Raw genomic sequence first — 19,061 nt, 5'->3', positions numbered from 1 at the left:
AGTGGGTTCCAGTTACATGATTTTACTTCAAAATAGCTGGTTACAAAATACTAGAAAAAAGTCAAAATATTCGGCTGCTATCTTTTTTTTACTTGTGGAACACAGTAAAACACTTGCTTACGTCTTTACCAATTTGAAAGCACAAGAATAGCTGGAACTGCACATAGAAAACTTTTTTTTCTAAGCCGGGTAAGCGACACCTTGCCAGGTTTTTCAGAGTTGCATCAAATCTTGGCAAATGCTTGGCACCAATTGTTCTTTCATGGCGTGGTGGCAGTGAACATCACTGTCTGCTCTTACTGGATCTTACATCATCCTGCTTATCGTCAAAGTAATTCTCGTAGTCTGGCTCCACGAAACTATTCAAAACTACACGATCTGTTTTGGAAGCAGATAAATCTCCAACAAGAAATCTGAAGCACAGTAACCGTTCGTACTTTTTCTTGGCTGGACAGTGCAAGATTGATAAAATGATGTAGGACGGGCACTGTCAATTTTCATGTTCGACTACTAAAGCGATAATAGCTGGTCATTCTATCGCGCATGTTCAAAAACCCCATGTACTTGATATGTTCGTGGACAACTTGAGAGCTCGGCACTTCAACGTATTCTCATAGAGTTTTGTCCTACCTCCACACTGGAACTTCATATTCTTTTGCGTGACATTTTGATGCGAGAAAGATTGGTTTATTATCAAAACACTTTGTTATTACGATGGTGAAATCTTTAATAACCTAGCTTAATGACGTGCCTCACTCTAGACACTTCAGATCCATTTCACGTTTTACTGGGGCACCTTCCAGACAGTTCTTCATATGCGTCTCGGTTACATTTACTTCGGCAGCTGTGAGTTATTCTAGCTGCCGGATGCTGGTGAAATACCTGTCAAAACAGAGGTAAGAGCCCTCTTTTACCTCCTTCGAAAGGTGAAAAACAGCTACAGTTCTTAATCCATTATTTTGCAGATCTGGGGGGAAAGTGTTTTTTCCCTGGTAGATCGTAAAATCGTTTACCAGGCGTGAGGATCTAGCCACCACGAAATTCTTCAGCTCATGGGCATTAGACTTGTTAGGAATATGCTGTTTCAGATCACACTTTCCCGCAAACGGGATCACCTGATCATCAATCCTCAGGAACTGATCCATATTTGAAACTCCAGTTTCAAAACTGTGGGTGAACTGCTCCTAGTAGAATCCTGACTTTCCACAAGTGATCTGTTGTCTTTCTCTCCTGTTCGACATCGTCATAACCAAGAAAGTTTAAATTCCGTCGTATTTGAAAACATCTTCCTCGAGACATGTTTTGGCAGACAAGAGGTACTCTGAACTTCTGGCTCCAGTACATACGTATTCTTAGGAACTTCAGGCTGCTTATAATAATTTAAGGATAAAAAACAACACCTTCACTTCAGAAGACGATGCCAAAAGGGACTTACCCGGATTTTCTTTCAGAAAGTTGTAGTTCTTGGCAAATGTCATTTTGTGAAACAGACTATCCGGAAATTACCTCTGGACATATACAGTTTCAGTTTAGTCCTTGGAGAAAAGCATCAGTAGTCGTTGATAGATACTGAAAGGTGTCGTTAAGTGAGGACGATTCTGTCTATTTTCTAAGTGGACGACTTACTTTGCCAGACCTATTCTCTCCTGCACCACAACTCGGATTACCTGGTTCGTCTTGCATGCTGGAAGCTGAAGGATCTTCCTCTTCATCATCAAAAAGGATATCGAAGCTCCTGATACTCGAAGTTTCGAGAACTGACTCTTCTTCAGTATCTGATAGCTTCTCAGCCTCCGTAACAGTGAACGTTATACTCCAGGTAGGATCAGATCCATCGTCTTCACTGTCTTCTAGGTCACTAAGGTCACTGTCATTAAGTAATGGCAGCATTATCTTTAATCGAAATAGCAAAAACGGTGAATTTAGGCAATAGAAAACTGGATTCAGATTACTTATCAGGTAGAAAAGAAAGAACAATACGTGGATCAGGTAAGTTAAGTACTTCCACTCTGTCAACATACAAAAGCCACGAAGAATAGACCCCTCAAGGTGTTTTTTTTTTATTCAAACTACTTTTGCGCATGCGCCCATCCATGCTTTAAGTAAATGACCTGGAATTTGTGCTGTCTTCTAAGTCACTGAAGTCACTGTCATCAAGTAATGACAGTGCTCTTTAACCGAAACTGCAAAAAAGGTGAATTTAGATGACAGAAAACTGCATTCAGATTACTTATCAGCAAGAACAAGAAGAACAAGAAGCCTGGTTCAGCTAAGTTAAATACATCAACCCTGTCAACATAAAAAAGCCACCAAAAATAGATTTCCAAAGGTAGCGTTTTGATAGGAACTGATTTAATAAATGCGCCCACCTTGTCAACATACAGAAGTCACCAAAAATAGATCTCTAAAGGTGACAATTTAATTAGCACGCTTTTGCAAATGCACCCACCCATGCTTTGAGTAAAAACGTCATGCGGTTCTGTTGACTCTGATTGGCTGCTGTTAATAATTTACGTGAATGTTTTGGACGTTATCATGGTTGTCAGTAGGCTAAAAAGGAGTATTGAAATACTACGGCGATGCTTATGGGTTAAGGACCTTGCCTTGGTCTTCCAGCCCTTCAATTTGATCAGCAGGAACCTCAAACGTCTTCGAAACCGGTTGGACTACTGTGTTGAGACTAAACGTTCAGCCAATTGGAAAAGCAAAAACATCGATCGGTACATGGGAATGCATTAAACATTATCAATACACTTGGCTTAGAGCAGTAGCATAGTCTCAGTTTTATTTGCCAGATTTTTTGCAGCCCCTAAAAGCATACCAAAATTATTGTTCTAAATTTTATTACCTGAATCCAAACTAAAAAAGGAAGAAGAAAATTTCTTTCCGAACTAAAAAAAAACAAAATCACAGACGGCTCATGAAGTGTCTTCTTGTGAGCTGAGCTATCGCTGAGAAAAGACTTCACTTAGCTTGGAAGAAAAAAGTTATGAACCGAACGTCAAGCGGGTTGGACGACCAGTTCCAGAAGGTCATTGGCAGTGGTCTATCCTTGATCATAGTTGTCTACCATAAACTGTTGCTTCCGGAATCCATAGGAAAATAATAAGACCAAGAACTCAAGCCAGTGCCTAGAATTAAAACCAACAGTTACTTTTCAGTTTGGCTATTGAAGCTGCAACTAGATTGATTTAGCTTGACTAAACTTCTTGAATTTTCTTTAATTACCAACACTTTGTCATTTGTGATGCTATCAGGAATCCGACTCGTCTTTTTTTTATTATTTACAAGAAGTAATAGCGCTTAGAAATGTGCTTGTTGTCAGAAATGTCAACTCACGAAAATGTAAGGGGAGAAGACAAGGATTTTTTCTAATTTCATTTAAAGATACAAAGGAAAGTATTTTTTTTTAATCTAGGAGGGGTGCAGTTTTTCCTCATTTTTTAAATGTAAATACCAAAAAGGCAATGGTAAATTCTAGGAGGAGAGAATGCTATCCGTGACTCCTTAATTTGAATCCCTGCTTATTATATTTTATATTGTTTTTAATCCTGTCCCTTTGTGTTTCTGATAATCAGAGAACTAAAATCAAAATATACTAAGCATTTTTTTTTACCCAATTGGTTATATAAAGAAAGAAAGTTTATTTGAGCCCTACGGCCATACACAACATGATTTAATAATACAACACTGCACAGAACACACACTCAATATAAAACAATACTTGTTTTCATTCACTCGGGCTCGACTGAACCTCTCCCGCCTTTTCCACATATCTTGCCATTTTGCATATGGTTCCAGGCATCGAAGACCTCAGGATATCAGAAACAGCACCAACCGATGGTCCCCCGAAATTTCATCCCTAAGACTTTCAAGGTCCTGGCACTCCATGAGGAAATGGGCTAAATTATTATCCTCTTTTCCGCAATACCCACTCTTACCATTTGAACCCTTATTTTTTTTTTTTTAATTCTGTCCCCTATGTACTGGAAGGCAATTTCCCCTCAACTGGATCCATGATTTTAAATATCTAAAAGGTAGATTTACCTTAAAATAATATTCTTCCCCAAAAATTTCTTTTACTTTACTATATTCCTTCAGTGTTTCCGACGAACGTACTAAACAACCCCACTCTTGTATCTCTTGGTCTTTCAATCTCTGCATAATTTCTGGAAGGCATTGTGTGTTTCCAGGTCCGTTTCCTTCCATCCACAAATAAGAGAAGCCTAGTTTATCAAGGGATTTCTTGATTTGTTGAGTCCAAGTAGTTTTCCTATTAATTCGAAGCAAATCATTATAAGCTTGTTTAGCCAATCGGTCCTCAGGAAGTTGGGTTAATATCAGCCAAAACTTAAATACTTGATAAAGCCGGTGCAATTTCAGTGAGAAGATGCCGAAGTCTCCTTTGATTAGCTGGTTATGTGTTGTCTGGTGCAGCCCGAAGAGTCTTTTGTAGTATCTAAACTGGACTGATTCTAGCTTCTCCAGGCCCCATAGCTCAGCTCCGTAATGGATTGCCGGTTTAATTTTTGAATCAAATATTTGCTTAAACATTTTTAATGACTTCGACTTTTTCACTAGGTCATTACGTAATATTGCACCCACTGCTGCTTTCCCTCGCTTTGACATCTCACTCACATGTTCCTTCCAACTGCAGTTAGGTGTCAGGGTCAATCCCAGATATTTTGCCTTTTCCACTACCTTAATCTCTTGTCCTTTGAACCGAAATTTCTCATTCTCAACTAAATTCCTTCTTCCTTCTTTATTGAAGATCATTATCTCCATCTTCCCGAGGTTTAGACGTAGTTTCTTCGATTCAAGGTATTCTGCCATCAGGTCAATTAAAATTTGTAGTTCGCGAGCTGTTTTCGCTACTAATGCCATGTCGTCGGCGAATAGCAGAGCCGAAATCGTTCTGTTGCCGAGCTTAACGGTTGGGGCCCATCTTTTCTCCAAGAATTCTACAATATCGTTTACGAATATTCCGAATAGCCGAGGTGACAGGGCACTTCCTTGTTTAACACCTCTTGTCTGTTCAAATATCATTGAATCTCCTTTTCCAAACACTCTAACGACTGCTTTTGTACTTCCATACATATTAGCTACCAGCTGTGCAAAATGACCTGGTAGTCCAATTTTAATTAATTCCATTATCAGTAATTCCCTATCCACGCTATCGAAAGCTTTTTGGAGGTCTAAAAAAGCCACGTAAAATTTGTTTTTTCCTCTCCCATATTTTTCAGAAAGGGCATGCAGTACAAACATTCTGTCCGCTGTATTGTATCCGGCCCGGAAGCCTCTTTGCTCTTCTTTAATTTTTTTTTGTACACTTCAAGCCATTTTGATAGTCTCACATCAATAATTTTCTCAAATATTTTACTCATCGTTGGAATTAGGGATATGGGTCTATAGTTGGAGTGTTCCTCCGCATTTCCCTTTTTGAAAAGCGGCAAAATTACTGACGTCTTCCATGCTTCGGGCCATTTACATGTGCTAAGAATTGCATTGAAGATGAGGACCATTATGGGAACAAATGACAGTGCGAACTTCTTATAAACCATAATATGGATTCCATCCAGCCCCGGCGCTATGCCCCCTTTCTGATTCTTCAAAATGTTTTTTGTTTCCTCCTCCTTTGTTTCCTCCAGCAAACTGTAGTCATGCTCTTGGAGCGGGAAACAAGTTCCCTCCGTCGGGAGAGAATTTAGCACTCCAAGAGGTGCTGTATCGTTTCCTATTTCAAAATATGGTGGCCATGTTCTGGTTCTGGGCATTTTTGTTGGGTAGATTTTCTTTTCTCAGGGTTTTGAATTTTCCTCCAAAATACTTTCATATCATTCATTTTAAAACTATCCGATAATTGTTTTATATCCCTTATTTCTGCTTCTCTTTTTTTCTGTTTCAATAACTCTTTATAATCAGTTATAAACATTATAACTAATTATAAAAACCAATATTATATATTGGGCTTTAATCTACACTTTCAGAAGCAACGCTATAGCGTTGCCTATATAGTAAAGGCCATATGGCTCCAATGTTTTATTGTTTATTTATTTATCATTTTTTTCAAAGAGGCACTTCATATGGAAGGGGTCGTCGTATAAACTTCAGACAGGGGCTCATTCGATTGAAAATGGAAAATTCTAGTGCCCTTTCTAAGAGTCAAAAGAGATCAGAAGGCAACTAGCAACCCCCTCGCACTTTTTCCCCAAATACATCCGATAAAATTTTGCGATAGTCATTTTTTTAAAATAGTTCAAAGATCATATAACAAAACTCTGGGGTCGACAAAATCCCCCAGGACCCGGGGGAAAGCGTTATAAGTTATGCCCTGGTTCTTATATGGTTCATATATGGTTCTTATAGAAGAAATACTCGTATAAACTTCGGAGAGGACTCATTTGATTGGAAACTGAAATTTTTAGTTCGCTTTTTAAGAGTCAAAAGAGATCAGGGGACAACTAGCCTTCCTCCATGCCCCTTTTTCCCCAAGCCAATCTAATAAAATTTTGAGATAGCCATTTTGATAAAGATAGGTCAAACATCAAGTAACACCAGGGGTCCACAAAACCCACGAGGGCCCGGGGGCAGATGTTGTTTCTATACCCTGGGGAAATATATGGTTCTTATAGAAGGGATGCTCGTATAAACTTCAGAGAGGGCTCATTTGATTGAAAATTGAAAGCTCTAGTTCACTTTTTGAGAGTCAAAAGAAATAAGAGGGAAACTAGCCCTCCCTTGAGCCCTTTTCTCCCCGAACAAATCTGATACAAACTTTAATATAGACATTTTGTTGAAAATAATCCAAACATCAGATAATAAGAACTCTGGGGTCAACATAACCCCCAGGGTCCCGGGGCAGGAGTTATAAGCTATGCCCTGGGGGTATACGCTTCTTATAGAAGGGATGCCTGCATAAACATTAGAGTGGGGTCATCTGATTCGAAATTAAAAGTTCCAGTTCACTTTTAAAGAGACAAAAAGACCGAAGGGCAACTAGACCCCCCCACGCCCGTTTTTCCTGAAACCCATCCAATAAAAATTTTAAGATTGCCATTTTGTTAAAAATAGTTCAAAGTTCATATAATAAGAACTCCGGAGTCGACACAAACCCCCAGAGCCCAGGGCACCCCTCCACACACACACCATTTTTCTGCAAATGCATGTGATCAAATTTTTGAGATTGCCAGTTTATTTGAAATAGTTCAACGATCAGATAACAAAACTTCGGGGTCAACATAAACTCCCCACTTGAGCTCGAGGGAAGGGTTGTAACTTATTCCCTGGGGGCATATAAGGCTTTAATGGAAAAAGTAGTATAAACCTTGCAGGGGAATCAAATGATTAGACATTGAAAGTTCTAATTCCTTATCGTATTGCAAATTGCCGCCCCCCCGCCAACCCTTTTTCCCCAAATGCGTTTGATTGAATTCTGTATATAGCCATTTCTACAACATAGACTGAAAATCGTTTTTTATTTTCCAGGGTCATTTGATTATCCAGGGATGACATAGCCCACCAAAACCTGGGAGAAGTGTTGTAAGTTATGCCCCGGGACCATAATAGGTTTTTATGGAAGGGATGGTAGTATAAACATCAGAGGGGACTCAATTGATTGTAAATCAGAATTTCTAGTTCTTTTTTTAAGTGACAAAAGTGATCAATGGGCAACTAGACCAAACTCCACCATCCCAAAGTTAATCCGATCAAAATTTTGAGATAGCAATTTTTTTCAATATATTTCAAAGGAAAAATAAATATGTTTCCAGGTTTGAACTCCCCCCAGACCCTGTGAAAATTCCCTGAGCTATGGAACTTACTCATTGTTACTTTGATACTTTGCTTACCTTGATACTTTGTTTATTTAGATTCTGTCTTGTACTTGATAATTTGTTACTTGTACTTTTATAATTTGGTACTTAGATACTAGTTTCGATATTTTGATGAAAGTTTGATGTTGAAAAAAAAATTGGAATAAGGCGTTTTCCAAGAACTTGAAACCTTTTGCAATCACAACGAATAAAAATAAATTAATTTTTTTTTTTGGAAAAGAAGTTTTTCAAAGAAAAGTAAAGGCCATATTAAACTTAAGATCAGCAGATACAAATACCTGTTAAAATTCAAACTAAAAACGAGGAGAAATTATTATTAAAGAATAAATGCAACCCAAAACGAATAGAAAATGGATAAACAATCATAGCAAAAAACATACAACAAGTGTTAATATAAAAGAATAAATTACAAGAAATTACTATTAAAAAATAGATGAAACACAAGACGAACAGAAATCAAATAAACGATCATTGTAAACAAACATACGATAGGTACTAATATAAATAAATAAATAAATCTGAAAACGAGAGAAACTTAAATGAAACAAATCAAAATCACTTCAAACAAGAGTTTGGGTTATGCCTCCTTCTCTCACTGTAAAAGTCTAAAAGCTACTACGTCATTGGCGCTTTACTGAAAACTATATGTATCTTGAACAGTCTTGGGAAGTACAAATAAAATCAAAATGAATATTTGATTTATAATGATATCAATTGTTGAAATAATCAGTTCAAGATTTGATTTTGGTATAATTTTGTTTTCATTTTCAATGCTGTAATAACTGGAAACGAAAATATTTTATAATATAATTCGTTTTTAGTGAAGCGCAAATGACAATTTACACTTTTACAGCTATGGAACCGGGCAGTATCCATACTCTTGTTTATAGTGAAACTATATTATTTTGAACAGTCATGGAAAAAACTAATAAAATTAAACTGAATATTTGATATATGATAATATTAATTGCTGAAAGCTCATTACTTCAAAATTTAATTTTACTCTAATTTTTATGTTTATTTTCAATATTGTAATAAGCACAAAATAAAATATTTGTAATATAAATTGTTTTCAATAAAGCTCCAATGACGCAGTAGGTTTTAGACTTTTACAGTGAGAAAAGGAGGCAAACCCCAAACTCTTATTTGTAGTGATTTTTGTTCGTTTCAAGCTTGATTTGCATATTCAATTTAAGTTTCACTCGTTTTAAAATTTATGTATTCACTTATATTAGTACCTAATGTATGTTTCTTTGCTAAGATTGTTTATTTAATTTCTGTTTGTTTTGGGTTTCATCTATTCTTTAATAGTAATTTCTTGTAATTTATTCATTATATTAGTACTTATTATATATTTTTTTTACAATGATTGTTTATTTAATTTCTGTTCCTTTTGGGTTACATTTGTTCTTTCATAATAAGTTCTTGTCGTTTCCAGTTTGAGTTTTAACAGGTATTTGTATCTGCTGATCTTAAGCCTTTACTTTACTGATCTTACTTTACCGATCTTAAGATCTTAAGCCTTAATATGGCCTTTACTTTTCTTTGAAAAACTTCTTTTTTGGAAAGTTCTTTTTTAAAATAATCTTAAGAAATACCTAATACGAGCCTTAAATCAATCCATGTTTTAACAAATTTAAACAGTACATACTGTGATTAAAAATAGTTTAAAGAAATAATTTCAAACCTTATACCGAGGGAAAACTAAAAAATAACCCTCATGTGCCTCAAAATCCAAACATAGTAGATACTCTAGGTATCAAAAAATTGATACCTAGGTAAAAATTATAATTCTATACCCCAGTATTCTTCAAATACTGGATTTTAATCAAACCTCTAAGCAGGTTTTAAAACTATATTTGGCTACTCTCAATCTTTTGCGTATCATATAACTTTGAAGAATTAAAGGCATTTTTTTTTACTTTATCTGGATTTTGAATTTAGTTTAACGCAATGTCGTATTGCCAAATTCTTGCCATATAGGTTGTATTTTGTGATCCAAACGTCAGCAAACCGATAAACGGCCGAAATGAAATTTCGGGCGAAATCTTGGTCCACTATCGGCGATCGTCTTTATATTGACCACCCAATTCGTATTTTAAACTATAAAAATTGTTTATTTTTCATAGGGGTAATTCTTGTAAAGAATTGACAATTCCTTAAAAATTCTTTTTTTATCATTAATGAAAGGTTCGAGTAGCTAGTAATTTGGTGATTAAATTTAGTACTTTTTTCTTTATACTGAGATAGGCCATTTTGAGTATCCAAATAACGCCAATTAATACAATTGTCATGGCAAATCCAGTTATTACCTAATTATTATAGCCTCTGGGTTTTGTCATTGACGCATATTTTTCTTAAATAAATAAACAATGTACATTCCTAAAAAAAGGAGCATAAGAATTCTATTATCCGAATATTAATTTCACAATTAACATTTGTATGAAAAATATTTAATATTTCACCATGACTAGCAACAATAGAAAACTTTTTAATTAAAGTTCAACGGTATAGAGAAGCTCGAGTTGATAAATACTCAAGGTCTAACCATGATTTCTATGCCCCAGTATAGAATTCTGTACCCCAGTATTCTATACCCACTACCTCTGAAGCTGGTTATGATCTGATGGAAAGAATGAGCGAAATCACTTAATAACTTTGCCTATGAGCTTACTATGTATGTGGCACCTGCATTTTTTAAGGCTAGCCATTGGTATTTTAGAAAAATCTTTTTAAATAATTCGATTCCTAATCATCCGTTTGATAATGGTGTCAATAACAAGCTAGAATTCTGACGAATTATTTTCATGCTTATTTTTGTTTCTACCAATATTTCGAAATTTTACAGTAAGGCTCTAAGTTGATTTTCAGCATCGCATGTTGCATGTTTGAACTTGAAACAAGCTCGTGTCCAGGAAACTGTTCCAGCGAGGGTAAATTCTTCAAAGCACTGGAAACTGGATAAAACATTAAAATTAAAGAGGGCAGGTCTGGAAACCCCTTCCACTTACTAAATATGTCTCATTTTAAGCATCTAAAAAACAACTCATAATAACAATGTTGAACATTTCACAAAACGATCAATACTTGCTTGTTTAAAAGATCCATGCTCAAAAAGCGTGGACGGACTATAAGATATTGCAGTAAAAACAGTACCAGCACAACTATTTCATTTTTAGGGGAAAACCCCCAGCTTCTACACATGTGAGGTCTGCCACGAAAATATTAGCAGATAGAATTGATAGACCATGGCATTGCAAGAAGATAAGAAAAGCAAAACAGGGAATGTTTCAGCCAATTAAAAAACTGTAACTATGCAACAACCGACAGAATGCAAAGACTACTGTGCCTAAGCTACCTTGACATAATCTATAGGGTTACAACTGTAACTATTCAATTTACGAACATGTAAGGAAGGGGAGGGTGCGAAGTGTATTTTTAAAATTTAACGGAAGGTAATTTCATTATTTTTTTCAATCTTTTAAATGAAAATACGAAAAACACACATTTTTCAATGGAAATACCCACCAGGAAAAGTTAATTTTAAAGATAAGGCGAGGATCTAGGGGGCAAGTGTCCCAAAGAACTCCCCTCCAATTTCTTACCTTGGGCATAATGTTAGTTGTTTTACATGTAATGTAAGTAAGAAAGATCTTCGATGGATTTCTTATGTTGTTTATATTTTCAGTTCTGGTAGCTGGGTGTACTGCCGCGTTAGTTGCAGCACTGATTGCAGCAGGAATGTGTTGGGTTAGGTAAGTTCATAGCAATTGCATTTAGTTTTTATTGTAAATAATGGTCGAAATAGATAATTTGTACAGAACAAGTCGATTAGTTACTTGAGCAATAAATTCGTTGTTATCCGTGAAAACTGCTTGACTTACAGCTGCTACAAGGCGGTAGATGTCATACAGGCTGGTAAATTCGCTTCTTAAGATGGAAGGATTTTCTGCCAAGAAAGCTGCCTCGTATGTCTGTCAGGTAAGTTCATAGCAATTGCGTTTAGTTTTTATTGTAAATAATGGTCGAAATAGATAATTTGTACGGAACAAGTCGATTAGTTACTTGAACAATAAATTCGTTGTTATCCGTGAAAACTGCTTGACTTACAGCTGCTACAAGGCGGTAGATGTCATACAGGCTGGTAAATTCGCTTCTTAAGATGGAAGGATTTTCTGCCAAGAAAGCTGCCTCGTATATTGGTCAGGTAAGTTCATAGCAATTGCATTTAGTTTTTATTGTAAATAATGGTTGAAATAGATAATTTGTACGGAACAAGTCGATTAGTTACTTGAACAATAAATTCGTTGTTACCCGTGAAAACTGCTTGACTTACAGCTGCTATAAGGCGGTAGAGGTCATACAGGCTGGTAAATTCGCTTCTTAAGATGGAAGGTTTTTCTGCTAAGAAAGCTGCCTCGTATCTTCCAAAGTTAGCCAAGCTGAAAATATCTTTGAGGTTTTTTTTCCACCCAGCTTTACGTGCACTGATCGGGTGGGACCAACCTAGGTCAGGCGGATCGAAACCATATACAATTTCGGGTGCATGTGCTTGGTGATGTCTCGTAACTAGCAGAGGAGATTCCTACCTATCATGTGCTTTGTTCAGCGGTTTTGGCTGTAAATCACAATTTGAGTGGAAGTCAGAAAGAAATTTTTAGGGCAGTTAATTGTAAAAAGAAAGCTATAAAAGATTGACATCATCAAGAAATGGATATGACTATGACGCATGTCAAGTCATCTTTCTGAATTTGATTTAACTAAAAAAAACAACTTTTTCTCAAACGAAATTAAAGAGTAGCATTAAAACTTCAATCGAACAGAAATTGTCCCGTATATGATGGAAACTATTTGCTAAAGCTTAGCAATAAGCTTTTTGATTCTATATGCATGTAAAATAAAAATTAATTCTTTATTGTAATACTAGCTGTTGGGGTGGCGCTTCGCGCCACCCCAACACCTAGTTGGTGGGGCGCTTCGCGCCCCCCCAAGCCCTCCGCGCGCGTAAGTCGTTACGCGCCATATTAGTTACGCGCCATTGTAGTTGTGTCCCTGTGTCCCACCTGTGAATATAAATAGATTTATATATGTGTTTCGAACTACGTAAAACTTGCGAATATACAACATTCTTGGCTTTCCCATTGTCTATGCATATACAAAGCCTTATGTACTAATAATGACGTCATATGCAAACGCTCTTTTTACAAACAAACAAACATACATACACACAAACAAATTAACTGCGTAAAACTTGCGAATATACAACGTTCTTCGCTGTCCAATTGTCGCTGCATATAAATAGATTGTCAGGTTTACCGACCCTCGAACATGCAACGTACAATTGTCCATGGGAAAAACAATCAGTATTAAGATCTATACCACATTTTTCTAATGATTGACCTTGAGCTTTGTTAATGGTGATTGCAAGTGCTAATCGAATTGGGAATTGCAATCTTTTAAATTGAAAAGGCAGATCCGTTGGAATCATGGGAATGCGAGGAATAAGAACAGCCTCACCCTCAAAAGGCCCTGTCAAGATTGTGGTCTCTATTAGGTTTTCCATTGTTTTTTTTTTACGGCAAGTCGCGTGCCATTGCAAAGCTTTGGTGGGTTGATATTTCTTAAAAGTATTATTGGTACGCCTATTTTTAGTTGTAGCACGTGTGGTGGAAACCCTGAAAGATCCACGGAATTTAAAAATTCAGATGGATAATTAACCGTTTCATTTGGTTCAAAAACTGTGTCAACTGACTTGTAAAGGACTGCCTGGTCTCGAATCTTGGTCAAAACAATATTGTTGATTTCGTGGACGTCTATATTTTTGGGTGCAAGAATCGTTCTTTCACTTAGCCATTTATTATTTTTATAATTGTTTAGAATATTCGGAAATACTTTTTCAATCAATTCATTTTTGGACGTCACTAAATTGCAGAAATCAGCAGGTAGTTGTATACGTCCTGAAATTGAGTCTACTGGGAGCTTTTCGTTTCTAATTGCCAGCAATTGATCTGAAAATGTTTGACCAGAGTCATCGTTTTGCAGTCGGACACGCATATTTGTAGTTAATTTTAATGTTTTTACGTATGCCCATAAATTAGAATTTTTCAGGCAAGCATTCATTTCGTCTGCAGGAGTTGATCTAGGTATTATAGGTAATGTTTGCCTGAAATCTCCCGCAAGCAATATTAATGTGCTGCCGAAGGGTTTCGACTTCCCTCGCAAATCTTTCAAGCATTGATCCATAGCCTCGAGCGATTTTTTGTGTGCCATTGTGCACTCATCCCAAATAATAAGTTTGCATTGCTGCAATACTTTACCCATTCCAGATGATTTGGAAATATTGCACGTGGGAGTTTCTGTAGAATGCAAATTCAGAGGCAATTTCAAAGCGGAATGAGCAGTTCTTCCACCAGGCAGCAATGTTGCGGTTATTCCGGACGACGCAATTGCCAACGCTATATCATTTTTGATCGAATTGATGACAGAATCAGTTTTATCACAAACGTTTTACCAGTACCTCCTGGCGCATCCAAAAAGAAAATTTCTCCAACGTTGTTATCGACACAATGCATTATCGTATCATAAATGTCTTTTTGTTCCGACGTTAACTTGGAAATGTTATTTTGTACATAAGACAATAGATCACTCGTACTGTAACTTTGTTCACGATCCAATTCTACACATGTCGAAACAGCAGCGATACGGTTAGGTGAAGGCATTCCCAAATCCTGAAGAGGTTTGTTTGCCATACGTACGCACAAATCTTCTATAATAACTAAAGTGTAGTTATAAATTTCTGATGTAAAATCAAAAGTCATATCTGACGTCTCTAACTGTTTTCGATGGAGTATATCTTCGGACATTTTTGACTTATATTTTTCCCATAATTCTGTAGGAGCTGATGGAGAGCAAGTTGTTAAAATGATGCCAAACAATGCACGAATTTGACTTGGAGTTGACGTTTCGCACGCGTCATTGATGCAGTTATCCCAGTGTTGGTCATTCTCCAATAAATTCAGAGCTTGGCATGCACTACGGTAAGTGTCATGTATAGTACCGTTTACAGTTCTCAAATACTCAAAGGATGTCGGACCAGGTACATTCACCAAAAGCAGGCGTAGAAAGAAGCATTCATGTTGATTGGGGTGAACGGTGTAGAGTCTTCCTATCGTGGTATCTTTGAAGATGGTAGGTTGGCCGTCGACTGACTTACCCTGTTTTCGACGTTCAAATACTTTATTTTTAGTATTCCACGTGTAATACGAAGGCACTTCAGTATACAACAGTTTTTTTGCAAAAGAATCATTTTTGCAAAGCGAAAAGAAACCGGTTAACTTTGTATCCGGTGGATTCAGGGCTCTTTGTTGCACGTTGGTTTCCGAAAAATAAACACGTTGACCATTCTGTAAATGTACCGCTAAATGAACAACAGCTGGACTACGTTCATGTATCGGAAATGAAAGAATTCGCCAAACAGCTTCATTACTGCTTATGTATCTTCCAGCCTGATATTGTACGATTTCGTTGATATCTTTGATTTCTGGCTGCAAGCCAAAAGCTGCCATGTCACTGCCTTTGTTGACGTATTTACATATGTATTTGATTGCCTTTACGGAGTTACAGTATTCAACGTTTATGTGTGCATTAAATGTTTTTGATAATAATGGGGAATATGGAACAACCCACTGGTTATCTACTTCGATGGTGGTACCGTTACGCTTCTTTATTATTGCTGTTTTACCGCCATCTTCAGTAGATCTTCTTTTATATTGTGGGTAACCATCATTGCCAGTAATTGTGTTGGATACTAAAAGTCGAGGATATTGCTTTGTGCACCTTCCTTTGGCCATGCATGGTGAATCTTCGTTCAGTGAACCGCAAGGTCCATGTATCATATTTTTTACAATAATATCATGTAACCCCTTAACGACATTTTCATCAGGTATTTCAGCGGAAATCACATCATCAATTTCGTTCGAAGTAATTTCTTTATGTAGCCAGATTAGTATATGTGCGTGTGGCAAACCTCGGTTTTGCCATTCCACTGAGTACATCCAGAATCGCACTGACCCAAACACTTCAAGATTTACTATGTAGTTTATCAGTGATTTCAACTTTTGCCGGAAGACACGGGCCGTAATGTCATGTCTATGAACCGCCGATTGTCCTTGAAGTAAAAGCTGCAGTATCTCGTCCCAAGATTGATTACATGTAAATGTAATAAATAAATCTGGACGACCATAGAGACGAACATGCGCAATAGCATCTTGAGCATATTCATGCATATGACGGGGACTGCCAGCATATGACGAAGGTAAAATTGTTAATCTCACAACGTTTGTGGTATTACCGTCATTTATAACTGCATCTCGCAAATGAATGTATTGTTCAGAGCGGAGCTTGGTCTGATTCAGGCGGATATATAGCAAACGTTCTGATTCAATTTTAGCATAAATATCAACGACGAATTGGTGAAACAATTGACGGCATTTTAAAATATAATTTTCTTCATCCGAATCATTAGTCTATAGGAATAATAATGCATTGCACTGCATTTCTTATTCATTTCCTTGTTAGTGGCTGGATTCATCAATTTAATATTAAAGTGATAGCCGTCGGCTCCATCCCAAAAAATGATAGGATATTGTAGGGCATCGTAGCATCGATGAGTTTCAGCAATTCTTAACAACTGAGCGTTTCGCTTATGAAGAATGATATCTCGAGGTGGTAACTGATCACCGACCATAACGATTGCCACTTCGTCGATAGTTGGAGTATTGTTTCTACGCACATGTTGGCCAGGAGGCGTTTTGTCAGCGGAAATAACAATTTTATGCGTATCAGTAGGCATCAAATCGATGGCTGTTTTGAACAGACGCACTAAATTATTATTTTCGTGGAAAAGATGTTGCAATTGGGAAACGATTGTCCTTTCAACGTTGGGAGAAATTTCGAAACGTGCATTCAATTCAGAATTTCTATCACTGATGAAGTACAATTGTAAAAATTTATGATTCTCGCCTGAGAATGGTAGAAGGGACCCTGCTCTATGATAAATTTGCCCTTTTACTTTGAAAGTAGACATAAATTGATCTGGATTTTCGATTTGGGCTCCAAACAACGTCATTTGGAAACATGAGTTATATTTTCTGATTTGTGACAAAAAACGCTTAAATTCTGACATAGTTCCAGTAAGGAAAGTCTTCAATGGCTCCGGTGGTGCAGCCAATAGAGGAAGTTTAACTTTTCCTGAGGCGCAACACATTCCCATTGTTTCACCATTGAATTTCAAGGCCTTGCAATAGGGACAAATTTTAGACATAATCCCGATTTGAACACATCTACTCAAGCTATAATCATCGACTGGGCTGTACCTGAATGCCAGGCGATAACTTTCAGGTTGCTCTGATTCCTCGGCACGCTTTCTTTTCTTACTTTCTCTATCAGCAGCAAGCCTGATTTCTTGCTGTTCTTGTGATTCCTCGGCAAGCCTTCTTTTTTCACTTTCTCTTTTAGCAGCAAGTCTGGTTTCACGTTGCTCTGGTAGTTCCTCGGCATGCCTTCTTTTTTCACTTTCTCTTTTAGCAGCAAGTCTGGTTTCATGTTGCTCTGGTAGTTCCTCGGCACGCCTTCTTTTTTCACTTTCTCTTTTAGCAGCAAGTCTGGTTTCGCGTTGCTCTGGTAGTTCCTCGGCACGCTTTCTGTTCTTTCTTTCTCTATCAGCCTCAAGCCTGTTTCCTTGCTGTTCTTTTGATTCCTCGGCACGCTTTTTTTTCTTACTTTCTCTACCAGGCTCAAGCCTGTTTCCTTGCTGTTCTTTTGATTCCTCGGCACGCTTTCTTTTCTTACTTTCTCTATCAGCAGCAGGTTTTTTGGCATAGACTCTTTGAGCATCTTCCTCGGCTGTTGCCATTGTAAGTTCATCAGTCATTTTACAGTTAAACATTAATAGATTTCTACGTGAACGCTTGTCTTAAATATCTTTAATGACGTCACCGTCATAACAAAAATGACGACAACTAACTTCATGACGTCAGTCAACACACAAACATGACGTCACCCGACAGACAGACCCACACATCCACAGACAACTTATTTTTATATATATAGATTTTATTGTAAAGAATGTAAAACCTTCTGCTAAAGTTTGGCAATAAACCCTTTGGTTCTAGACTCATGTAAAACAAAAATTAAATCTTTATGGTGAAACTTTATGGCAAAGCATATAAAACTCTATGCTAAAGTTTAGCAATAAACCCTTTGGTTCTAGACGTATGTAAAACAAAAAATGAAAACTGTATGGTAAAACTTTATTGTGAAGTATGTAGAAATTTATGCTAAAGTTTAGCAATAAACCCTTTGGTTTTAGACTTATGTAAAACAAAAAATGAAAACAATATATTATATATATATATATATATTATATATATTAATATATATTAATCCTACTTTTATATAAAATGAATAGATTTTAAAAATACTGAATAGATAAAATGAATAGACATTTTTAGAACAAAAATATTTTTTGTTTTAAAGTACTTTAAAAAAAGTACTTTCATAAGTACTTTCTTATGTACTTCTTATGTACTTATGTACTTTCTTATGTACTTTCATAAGAAAGTACACATCAATTACTTTCTTATCTTTGACTCAACATTTTAGGAGACCTGATCATCAGAATTAATAATTGAAAAGTTGAAATCACCATCATCGAAACCCTATACAGAATAATTACATTCTCCTACTAGAAACCCCTCTTTTTTTATGGGAGGTACTAATGCGTCTCCCTTTTTCACTTTTTTTCCTTGTCACTAATGAGATGTTAAAAATCAAATATACAATTAAATAAAAATCTTAATGGCAAAGATTCGAGGCTGGTTTACCACGACTGAAACGCAATATCCGGACAACCAGACCATTTCGTCCCTCTCCTTACGTGCTTGAAATTTAAAAAAAAAGAAAAATAAAATTCGGAGTTCTATCGCAACTCAGTGCGCTCTTTTTAAATAAAAATTTGCAAAAATTATGTTGACATGATCAAGAACTTTGAATTGTAGCCTGCTAGCTCTATGAGTCAGCAGATAATTGATAAAACTTAATAAGGGGTCTTGGAGGGGGATTATAAGGGGGGGGGCGGCTGTTGTAATCATGAAAATTATGATGTTACCCTTTTCATGGTTTGCAGGCTTTCCACTGCAGCAATGGCACCTGGAGTGTACTTTCTGGATG

General features: G+C 36.6%; 1 protein-coding gene and 1 long non-coding RNA gene across 3 annotated transcripts in view; one reads left to right on the top strand and one right to left on the bottom strand.

Moving 5' to 3' along the window:
- The window catches only part of LOC136037349 (protein cab-1-like), a 159,030-nt gene that overhangs the window by 63,706 nt on the left and 76,263 nt on the right, over positions 1-19,061 (top strand). For both annotated transcript variants that reach the window (XM_065720026.1, XM_065720025.1), the window contains exon 6: positions 11,521-11,587. In XM_065720026.1, the coding sequence (XP_065576098.1) occupies positions 11,521-11,587 (67 nt within the window). The remainder of the gene's footprint in view (positions 1-11,520; positions 11,588-19,061) is intronic.
- The window catches only part of LOC136037350 (uncharacterized), a 55,817-nt gene continuing 39,575 nt past the window's right edge, over positions 2,820-19,061 (bottom strand). Inside the window, exon 3 of the long non-coding RNA XR_010619919.1 lies at positions 2,820-3,131. This is a non-coding gene — a long non-coding RNA (uncharacterized LOC136037350). The remainder of the gene's footprint in view (positions 3,132-19,061) is intronic.

This window comes from Artemia franciscana, chromosome 16 (assembly GCF_032884065.1).
Source record: "Artemia franciscana chromosome 16, ASM3288406v1, whole genome shotgun sequence".
Classification (NCBI taxonomy): Eukaryota; Metazoa; Arthropoda; class Branchiopoda; order Anostraca; family Artemiidae; genus Artemia; species Artemia franciscana.
Note: the sequence above shows the minus strand (reverse complement) of the source record. Positions and strands in the feature narration are given on the sequence as shown.